An 11,175-nucleotide genomic window follows, 5' to 3' on the forward strand; every position below is an offset into this window, starting at 1 on the left:
AGCGTATAAAAAGTAAGCTTCAATTTTACCCTTGTATTATCAAGATGCGGCCGACGCATGCAGCAATTTCACTGACGCATCACAAACCATAAGTGTGAAGTTGCATGTTGATGCTCCGTCTGATTTCAGTGGTGCCGGTGTGATTGCAGGGTGAGAGATGCAGATGTAGGAGTACAGTGCTGCTGTCCACAGCCTGCACCGAGACTTCACAGGAATATTGCAGACATCGTACGACATTTGAGAATGGAACACAAATGCTCATGAGCCTGCGGACTACTGCTACCCAGACAACAAAACAGAGCAATTGTGGAAGAAATGCTCGTGACCAGAAGCTGGAACGCTAAACTAGTGGGTAACCATTAATATAATAAAATATTGACAATTACCTGCTGCCCTATTCAAAGTATAGAGCAAGATAAATATACTAATTGTCATGTTTAGATGCAGCACAGAGCAGCAAAACATACAAGAATGACATCGTATTGCACGTCTTCCACTCTTCACAGTGAAACTGCACCTGCTGGAATACTGTGCCGAGGTGCCATGTAATCAAACACGCCCACACAAATTTCTCACAACCACGATGTTAAGTACGGAAAGTGTTCTCTCGCTTTGATGAATTACTACTCCTTTGAAAGCGTTAATTTACATCTACAAGGCAATGTACATAACGGTGCCTAGGTGACCATATTATTCGGGCTATTCAGTAAAAATAAAAGCATATTATAGGTCCAAGTGTCTTGCTTTCATATTTTGTTAAAATATAGCTTCACGGTTCATGCTATACAGACTGCTTAACCTTTGCAACTGTATATGAAAAAACATTTGTTTGAAGGGTTCAGACAAAATCCAGCAAACAGTTCAAATGTTGGAAAATAAATGTGTGTGTTTCTCAGAGCTTCAGATTGAATAAGAAAGAGGTCCTGTTTTTGTGATAATGGCCTGCATTATTGCAGGCATCCAGACGGACAGCTGCGACATGCCCTTGCCACCAGCAACGGTTAGACAATCCTGTGAACCTCCTGCTTTAGCCTGGAAGTTTGGCTCCCAAGCTTTGGCACCAGTGCACAGGGCATCCTTTCTGGATGCTGATGAAGCTGAAGAAATGGAGTGAAATGATGTAGGATCATTCGACTCTACCTACAGGCCTTCATCAGAATCAACACCCAGCTCGAGTGCTACGTATGTTGCATTGAATAGTTTTTGTTCACAGTAATGGCTTTAGCAGGGTGTTGCACTTGGATAACTCATGTAATGTGTTCCTTGCATATGCGAATGTTCAAAGAACTTAGGTATATGGGTAATGATAGGCTGAGCAGTGTTTACATCTTTGTGAAGCCGTACAATGTAAAGAATGACACCTTTAGAAGCTGTAAAATTGAATGACCCTTAAAACATTTTGTGACAGTCGTGAGTTTGCAAAGGCGCTGAGTGTTAAGAAAATACATGAAGAGAGTCCTCAGAGGTACAGGTTGTACATTTTCATGCATCGTGTATTGTTCATCAGCATATTATGCTATTTAGCAATACGCGACATACAACGGCATTCAAGCACAACAAATATTAACAGGTGGCTGTGCCAAGAGAATTTTAAAAATATAAACATTGCTGACTGCTTGAAAACATGACAAGCACACGTTCTAGCACAGAAAAAACAGCATTCTAGAACTTGGTACCGCAAGAAACTCAATGACACTAAAGTGATAAAAGACGTAGCCAAGCACGTTAAAAGCTGCTTCTTGGTTATACATGTGAATAAAGAAAACAGGAATTCCAGGTCTCTTTATGAAATGAAAACGTAAACATATATTTCTGTGACACTCACCCTCAAAATATCTGCTTGCATTTATGACAGTTACCACTTTCCATGTGCACCAAATTCTCCGGTACGATTGACATATTGGTTCCTACCAAGATCGGGAAGCAACAGCTTTGCAGAAACTGCTGCAGAGCATTGTAGGAAACGCAAGTTTACTGTTTTTGAAAGCTGATTACAGCAGCTTTTACCTCCCACCTGCACTGTGTGTCGAATGCCTGGCACAAGCAGCTGTTTGTGGTTGGCTCAATGGTCACTTGTCAGAGCACCTGCAGCAATTGCAACAACACTGATATGTGGAGAAGCCAGCCTCTTATCAGACAGAAGCCTGCTGGAAACATCTTAATTGCAGCCGGTCTGTTATTTTCTGGATGTACTGTGACAGCAGTACTGCAATCGTTGTGGTCTATTAGTGTCCAGGTGATAAGCTCCCAGCCTTTGTACATTTACCAGAAGCTGTACCTGCTATTCGCTATCAATAAGGCACGTTTTTCTTCTCCCAGATATCAATAAGGCACGTTTCCAAGTACGGGAGTTTAATAGCAACAGGTGCTAACGAAATGAATACTGAAAAACGCGTGCCCTTACTACGCATGCAATAAGCATAGCCTGAGTGCTGCCCTTCTGTAGTGAGCATAGGCACTCCATTGCAATAGGGGTTGTTTGTATATTGTCACGTTACACCGTAACTGTAACCTGAAGATAATGGCACACAACAACTCACCTGCCGAAGCAACTAGCCCCTAATGGCACACAAGGACGTCAAACCGATGCGGACAACGCCAATACGACTTTCTCGTTTTTCTGTGCCCGCGCATTTTCGTCCTCTTTTGAAGAGCGTAACATACAAGCCTACCAGCATGTATGGAAATAATATTTGCCGAACTTGTACTAATGGCATTACCCCCCTTTCCAAAGAACATCATCCCGATGTAACAACATAATTACCAGATGAAAAGAAAAAAAAACACATGCAATTAGCAGTACACAAGGGGGTGTTCAAAATCACTGGTAGTGTACTGAATAAATTTTGACGAATATTCAGCGTTGGTAAAACGGTTTCATCCTCGAAACATGGATGTAGTGTGGCTGTTGTGAACGATGGGATTTACGAGCCTAGTCCTCGTCAAGAACTTCGTGGTTCACTTCGCTGAGACGAAGGAGAACTCTATAGAGACCAAAATAGCGGCGTAACAACTTTTCCGACCAGCCTCGTTGTCGAATGGTAGTCCACAACCATACTCGCTCTCTGGATTGGTAAGAGACATCGCGACGACGAGCGTTGTACCGCAGTCAGTCGATGCATTGTTGCTATGTATTCGTTCGGCTGCAAGCTTACAAGCTGCGTCTGCCAGTCTGATAAATTCGTTCATCTTCACACTAGTCTGGTATCTGTCTAGTAGAAGCATGGCATCCAGAATTGTAGTGACCTCCCTGCCGTGAAGCGACCAGAACGGTGGGAATCCAGTTGTTTCTTGCACAGTGATGTTGTAAGCGAACGTGACGTAAGGGAGGATGTCATCCCAGTTTTTGTGGTCTTAGTTAACGTACATGGATAGCATGTCGGCGATCATCTTGTTTAATCGCTCCGTAAGGCCGTTGCTTTGTAGGTGGTATGCAGTAGTTTTTCGATGTATTGTCCCGCTAAGCTGCATGACGTCTTGTATCATCCGGGCGGTAAAAGCTGTGCCCCGATAATTTATGAGAACTGTTCTGCTTCATGTCGGAGGACGATGTTTTTCATAAAAAGTGGGTAGTTTCAATGGCGGTGCCACGTTGTAATGCCTTCTTTTCGCAGTAGCGTGTCATGTAATGAGTAGCGACTACAATCCAGTGACTGCCATCACGAGACTTGGGAAATGGTCCGAGTAGATCTATGCCAATTTGTTGGAACGTTTGTGTCGGAGGAGTAACGGGCTTCAAAAAGCTGGCTGGGTACTGATGTAATGCTTTACGGCTCTTGCACTCGTGACCCGTTTTCACGTAATGCTTCACGTCTCGATTGAGCTTAGGCCTGTAGTAGCCTTGGCGAATTCGGGCCAAGGTACGTGTGAATACTAAGTGGACCGTGGAAGGCTCATCGTGACAGGCGGACAAGACATCAGTTCGTAACGTTGGCGGGACGACGAGCAGGTACTCAGACGCGTAAGGGTCGAAGTTTGTTTTATAGAGGATATTTCTGCGAACGCAGAACGCTGATGGCGAGCGGGCGAATGCTGGTGCTGGATGCGGCGTTCGACCTTCGAGATGTTCGATGAATTGTCGAAGCTCGGAATCGCTCTTCTGCTGTTCAGCCAAGCCAGATACACTAACGGCGCAAATTAAACGGCCATCGAGATCGGTATCACCTGACGCTGTCTCAAGAGGAGCTCGGGAAAGGCAGTCCGCGTCAGTACGCTTCCGCCTTGCCTTCAAACGACTGTCAAATCGAACTCCTGAAGGCGTAGGCTCCACCTGGCCAGACGTCTGGAAGGGCCTTTAAGGTTCGCCAACCAGCAGAGCGCATGATGATGGGTAACAACTCTGAACGGGTGACCATACAGGTACGGTCTAAATTTAGCTATTGCTAAGAAAATGGCTAGGCACTCCTTTTCAAGGTTGGGTAATTCGCTTCTGCAGATGATAAAATTTGGCTCGCATAAGCGATAGGGCATTCGACGCCACCTTGCAACTGGACGACGACTGCACCAAGGCTGATGTTACTGGCGTCTGTGTGTAGTTCAGTGTCTGCGTATTCATCGTAGTGTCCGGGTAAGTGCTCAGACTGGAGATGCTGCTGGAGCTCGCAGAAAGCGCGTGTTTGCTCAGGGCCCCCCACGAAGGGAACATTTTCTTTTGTCAGAGAAGCGAGGGCTTCGGCAATGTTTGCGAAATTTTGCACAAGGCGTCTGCAGTATGCGCAGAGGCCTCAAAATCGACGCATATCACGTTTATTGGCAGGTGGTGGAAAATCTGCGACAGCCAATGTTTTGTCTGGGTCCGGTCAAATACCATCATGGCTAACAAGGTGGCCGAGGAACTTTATTTCGTTGTAACCAAAATAGCATTTTTGTGTTTTAGTGATAGGCCTGCCATGATAATTGCAGCGAACACAGATCTAAGTCGCTGCAAGTGCTGCTCAAAGGTTTACGAGAAGACAACGACCTCGTCTAAGTAAACAAGGCATGCTTCCCACCAAAGACCGGAGAGCACTGTATCCATAATTCTCTGGAATGTTGCAGGAGCAAAACACAGACCAAAGGGCAGCACCTTGAATTCGTACAGACCATCAGGCGTTATCAGTGCTGTTTTTTTGGTCGCGTTCATCATTTTCGCTCTGCAGTAGCCACTGCGTAAATCCATAGAAGAGAAGTATCGGACGCGTCGGAGGCGGTCTAGTAAGTCGTCGATGCGCGGAAGAGGATAAACGTCTTTCTTTGTGACTTTGTTGAGTTTGCGGTAATCGACGAAAAACTAGAGAGTGCCGTCCTTCTTTATCGGCACGATGGGGACCACCATGGACTGTTCGATAATTGTATTACACCATCTTCGAGCATCTGATTTACTTGAGAACGTATTTCCTCTTGTTCCTTATGTGATACTCGGTAGGCGTGCCGACGTATGGTTCGCTCAGCATGGTCAGTGACAATGCGGTGCTTTACGGTTGGCATTTGCTTTATCTTGAATGTAGGCGCGAAACAGTCGCTAAACATGCGCAGGATACAGCGGATTTGCTCTTTCTGCGCACATGACAGCTTCGGATTGACATCGACTGTGTCGGCTACCGTGGTGTCACTGTCAACGGCTGCAGAAATTGTAGCTATCGCCGTCCATGCTTCAATGAATTTGGAATGAGCGATATTTGTTCGCTTGGCCAAGTGTTGGTATGCTCCACTAAAATTTGTGACCAACAACTCAGTCGTCCCGCGTTTAAATTGAATTATGCCGCGGGCAACCCAGATTTTCTGAGACAAGAGCACCGAAAGGTTGGCTTCAGCGATACCACTACTGTCATGGTCTATGTCGCCCTGTACAGTAACGAACATACTGATGCGTGGTGGAAGTGTGACGGTGTCGTCGACAATGCGAAGCGCAGTCTTCTGCGGATCGTTATATCTAGGCTTGGGGCCATAGTCATCAGCAAACGTTACGAGGCAGTCTGGAAGATTTATAAGAGCGCCGTGCTCGTGAAGGAAATCCATGCCAAGGACAACTCTCCTGGAGCATTTGGGAAGCACAACTAAAGAAGCAACAAACGTTGACTCACAGATTTGCAGCCTTGCGGTGGATCTCCCTATCGGTGTCAAGAGATGACAACCTGCTGTTCGAAGGTTTGGTCCATGCCCCCAAGGCGTCGTAACTTTCCTGAGTTCAGCCACAAGTTGAGCGCTGATAACTGAGTAGTCGCCGCCGGTGTCGACCAGAGCAGTCACTAGATGGTTGTCGACAAGAACGGCAATGTCAGCAGAAACGGGTTCGTCAGCAATGGGAGGTGTCGGCTGAAAAGAATCGTCGAAGGTCGGCGGATGGGTCGGAGGAGGCTGTTTTGACGATAGCTTAACAGCGGTTCCACCCCTGGAGGCTGCTGATTTCGCGGCGTGGACTTGGGGACCTAACGGATCGTCCCGCAACAACATCGGTGAAGGTAGAGTATTATTCGCGGACATGGAGCGTCGAGGAGACAGAGAGCGTGATTGGCGTCGCTGAAGATTTGAATATGGTAGACTTGCCAAGTATTCTGCGATAGCGCAGGGTCGTACCCCGTCCCTAGGCCGACGAGCGTCTGGCCGAAATCCAAGTAGGCCCACCTGTCTGTACGAGCACTCCCGGTACAAGTGATCTGGCTCACCACAGTGGTAGCAAAGTGGTCGATTGTCGGAAGCGCGCCACACGCTAGATTTCCTCAAATTAGGTCGTGGATTCTCATAGTTTTGCGGGCCCGAGAAGTACTGCGGCATGTGCAGGCAAATCGGTTGTTGGTTTTCATAGTGCGGCTGCGGCGTCTGTAGGCTGGTTGGTCGGGGCAAATAGCTGGCTGCCGGTGCAGGAGTGCGTACAGGTACCGCATACGTTAGCAGAGGAGCTTCGGTTGGAGGCGGCACTAATGGTCATACCAGCTGCCGCCCCTCTTCACGGACGACGTCTGTCAGAGCAGCCACTTGAGGCTATGAAGGCACTGCGTGAAGCTTTTGCCTCTCGTCGCGTACAGTGCTACGGAGTAGCTCAGCAAGGTCTCTCACGCCCGTGACGTCACGTGTTACCAAGGGTGCTGACAGACATGCAAGGTTGTCGGACCGCTCATACTGCAAAGACCGCTTAGGATTCGCTAAGCATTCGCCTTAGCATTCGCTCCATTGACATCGCTTCACGGAGGAATCCTGCCACGGTAGCTGGTGGGTTTCGTAAAAGTCCTGCAAACAGCTGCTCTTTGACACCGCGCATCAGAATGCGTACATTTTTGTCTTCCGTCACTGCAGAATCCGCACGATGAGACAGACGAGACATCTTCTCAAAGAACATGACCACATTTTCATTTATTCTTTGATTATGAGAAATTAGGCTTGTTCTTTCGGTCGGCGCTACCATACGTGTTTCGCAGCTGAGAGCAAAACACCGGTCAGCTTGTCAGGGCGGCCTCGTGGTTCTCAAAGCAAATACGCGCCGAATCCTTCAGGTAGAAATATACATACCGCCTTGTCTGGTACTCGCCCCACTCGTTGGCGATGGCGACTGGATTTCATTGGCCCAGCCAGTCTTCAACGTCTTCGTAGGTCTCCCCATGGAAGGGCTTTGGTGTTCGAGGGGCTGGTGGCCATGGAGCTGGCGGAGTCGCGGTCTGTTCAGTCTGGCTTGCAGTTGTCGCATTTGTCTTGGTTATGAAGCGTTGCTGTAGAGGGCCGAATTAGGGTGGTAGGCCTAGTTGCCGCCAACTGCGTCGAAGGTTGGCTGTTTCTACCAAGGTGTCGATGTTGGGGCCGAGATCTTGCTCGTGGTAACAGTGCATAGACTATTACCCAGCGCCTTCACCAGTGTCACGTTACACCGTAACTATAACCTCTAGATAATGACATACAAGGATGTCAAACTGATCCGAAGAATGGTAATACGACTTTATCGTTTTTCTCTGCACGCGCATCTTCGTCCTATTTTGAAGAGCGGCACATACAGGCCTGCCAGCATCTATGAAAATAATATTTGCAAGACTTGCACTAGTGGCAATATGTTTCCACAAAGGGAGTTATACAAATAAAGAAAATTGAAATACCCATATTTATTATTAAAGAAAATAATTGAGTCACTATTGATCATATGCTGATTTGACAGTACGGTACAGTCTATATTTTAAATATTAGGTAATACAACCACTGGTTGACTGTTGAAAATAATCTGACTGACTGTATATTGAAATGTGCAGTGACGCCTTTGAAATTCGGGGATTCAAACATATCGAGTGACATAATTGAAATTCTTGTATGCCGCTTCACGATCATCAGCAGGCCAAGCTTTTGGCAGATGCAGCTGACAACAAGGTAGACTTGGCAGGAGATGGTCACTGCGACTCTCCGGGACACAATGCCAAGTACTTGACGTACGGTGCTTGAAACTCAGAAGAATCACATTTTGCATTGTGAACAGGTGCAAGTGCGAGAGGTAATAAAAATACAATAGTGTGATAGAAGTCGTTCAGTGGAAGAAACAAATCTTTGTATGCTGTTGCAGACAGAATCTGTGCCTACAAGCAATTCAATGAAGAAGGAGGGCCAGCAGCAAAGCCTAAAGAAGTTGGAAGAATTGAGCGTCAAATCGCGATCATTTACAACAGCTACTCTTAAACACTAACCATTTTATAAAACGGCCGTGCTGCTGTGATCATTTAAATAGCTGTGTAATAAATCCACTTACCAAATTGTTCGTCGGCAAACTTTAAAAACACGTACATGTCACAGGGATTGTACAAACGTTATGACGTACATTGTGCACGCGGTTACGCGTGTATATAAATGGGTCACTTCTTTTGAGTGCCAGCTTCTGCTGGCATAGGTATTTCACAGCATAAGGCTTGACTGCGCTCAGCCGCTCGATTATTGTGACCTATGCACGGTACATACAGAGATTAAGCACCCAATATCAGTTGCCTAAGGAACAGCTAATGTGAGGTATAGATAACTATAGCATTGCTATTACGCCCTGCTATCCTTTGCAGATCACCATCCAGAAGGTGGGGCATTCCTCCGAAAGAAGAAGTTAAGGCACTTCTACGATGCATGGCACATTCCTAAACGTATGCCCAAACACAAAAAATAACTATGGTGTCACAGTACAATTATTGCAATTTTCTTCGCTTTTGTATTACGCAGAAGCTCAAACATTCACTCATATTTATCGCTATTGTTTTTATTCAGCTATCGCAAAGAAGGTCCAGGCTGCGAGCAAGTCCAAAGGCTGCGCCATCATTGGAAAGTGAATAAAAAGTGTATTCAATCACTTTTATTTTATTGCTGCAGCGGGAAATGGCGATGGGGATTTTAATGTCAGCATGTGGCGTAGCATGCTGAATCACATCCGCAATCAGCATGTGAGCCACGAGGGACCATTCACTGTTTGCTTACGTGAACCTCTTGAAGATAAAGAGTGAATGAAGCGATGTAACTACTGTAGGGGATATGTCTAAGTGTTCCTTGTGTAACACTGCTGCATCTGTACGTGAACATTTGCATGGTTCAATGTTCCTACCTGATTACATTTTTGTAATAATACGATGTCGAAATCAACTATTACAAACACTGCTTCCTCCTCAAAATATTTTATGACATCATTTCCCCTAACTGTTACTATCAGTAAATTTTCAGTTAACCACAACAATCTTGAGACATTTGTGCATATATAAAAGCAAGTTGAAAAGTGGGTGTACAAAAGTCCCCTTTTGTGAATGATTTAATAGCACACTTAACGAGGATTCTTGACCGATTCTTCAACCAAAACATTCGGCAATAAAGCCACATGAACATTTCTTCTTCAAGAGTATAAATTCCTCGTCCACGTCGTAACAGTTTATAATGACAGCCGCAAATTGAAGTGAAACAGGATCCACCAGTGTTTTCATATCAATCGACCATTGTAAAGCCACAAATTATAGCTTACTAGTATTGCAGTATATGATTTTCTGAAATGTAACAACATTATCTTATTGCAGATTTGCTGGTATTTTGCAAGATGCGTGTCATTCCGGAATGACCCTGCTTGCTCAATGACATGCGCCAGCTATCTCCAGATATGGAAACTTTTTCGTTGGAAGCATTCAACAGCTTTCTCATCCACTTCATGCCAAACTCAACATCATACTTGCCATTTTGGGGGAAAGCAAGGTGCGAGCGCCGTGCCAGATATCTGATCGGTATTTTATAAACTATAATGCATTGCATTCCAGGGCAACACTTGCTGTTCTTCATTTCAATGAGAATGTGTCGCGAAGGAAAGCCTGTGACCGAACCAAAAAAGAACGTTGAAAATGCATATTGAACACATCCAAACAGGAACAATTCACTGCTCGCACAATCATGACAGAGGCCACATACTGTACGTAGCCATTTATATCACGAACCTAATACGAACATCTTCTAAAAAGTGATTGGTATTTTATTCAAAATGCTTCAGTTTGTTTCCTCTGACGACATAGGTTGCACAGGCTCGTATACAACAATTATTGTATTACGCAGTCAAACATTAGGCAAGCTCTCATTCCGCGAAGTGCAATTTAGCGTAACTGTATTTTACCACTTTTTCAGGTTACGTCAACCAGCTGCTACGTGATGTGGTCAATGGATGTACAGGATCCTCGTACAAAGATAACCAGCACGTGATTATACAACAGCCGCACTAGTGCATGATTGACGACTACGATAAACCTAACAAAGAATCATTAGTAGCACAGCTCAAGTCAAGGTTGCAATGAGCTATTCAATTTGCTGACATTTATCTATTGCTTCCTTTTAGTCAGTCAAAGCTCAGCATGTACACTGCATGTTGCTTGTTGTACATCAAATATCTCAAGGTTATTAGCAACCCACTCACTTCTAACGTTGTACGGGGCGAAAATGTAGCCACGCTTTAACTTGAAGCTTCTTTCTGTTGCGCCCATATTCCCCAAAGAAAAATGATAGTTGCTCTGATACCTCAACGCATGAGCATCGTGTTGAAGTGGTTATTTTGAGACTGTCCATCACAAATGTTTCGACTCTTTTAGTTATTTTTATAAGCAACATAATTTTAGGTGATTATGTTTTATCACTCTTAATTTATTAAAAATATAGAATTGCATCTGCAACTCGGCACCATTGCTTGTCATTCTTTGCTTATCATCTCCTGTTGATTTCGAGCAC

General features: G+C 45.2%; 1 protein-coding gene across 1 annotated transcript; it reads left to right on the top strand.

The window, feature by feature from the left end:
- Positions 1-2,065: 2,065 nt before the first annotated feature.
- On the top strand, positions 2,066-10,676 carry LOC142789745 (uncharacterized). Its single transcript, XM_075885006.1, has 4 exons — positions 2,066-2,299; positions 8,293-8,384; positions 10,033-10,190; positions 10,582-10,676. Exons 1-4 carry the CDS (start codon positions 2,066-2,068, stop codon positions 10,674-10,676), a joined length of 579 nt encoding a protein of 192 aa, XP_075741121.1.
- The last annotated feature ends 499 nt before the right edge of the window (positions 10,677-11,175 follow it).

The sequence above is a fragment of the Rhipicephalus microplus genome, chromosome 2 (genome assembly GCF_043290135.1).
Source record: "Rhipicephalus microplus isolate Deutch F79 chromosome 2, USDA_Rmic, whole genome shotgun sequence".
NCBI lineage: Eukaryota > Metazoa > Arthropoda > Arachnida > Ixodida > Ixodidae > Rhipicephalus > Rhipicephalus microplus.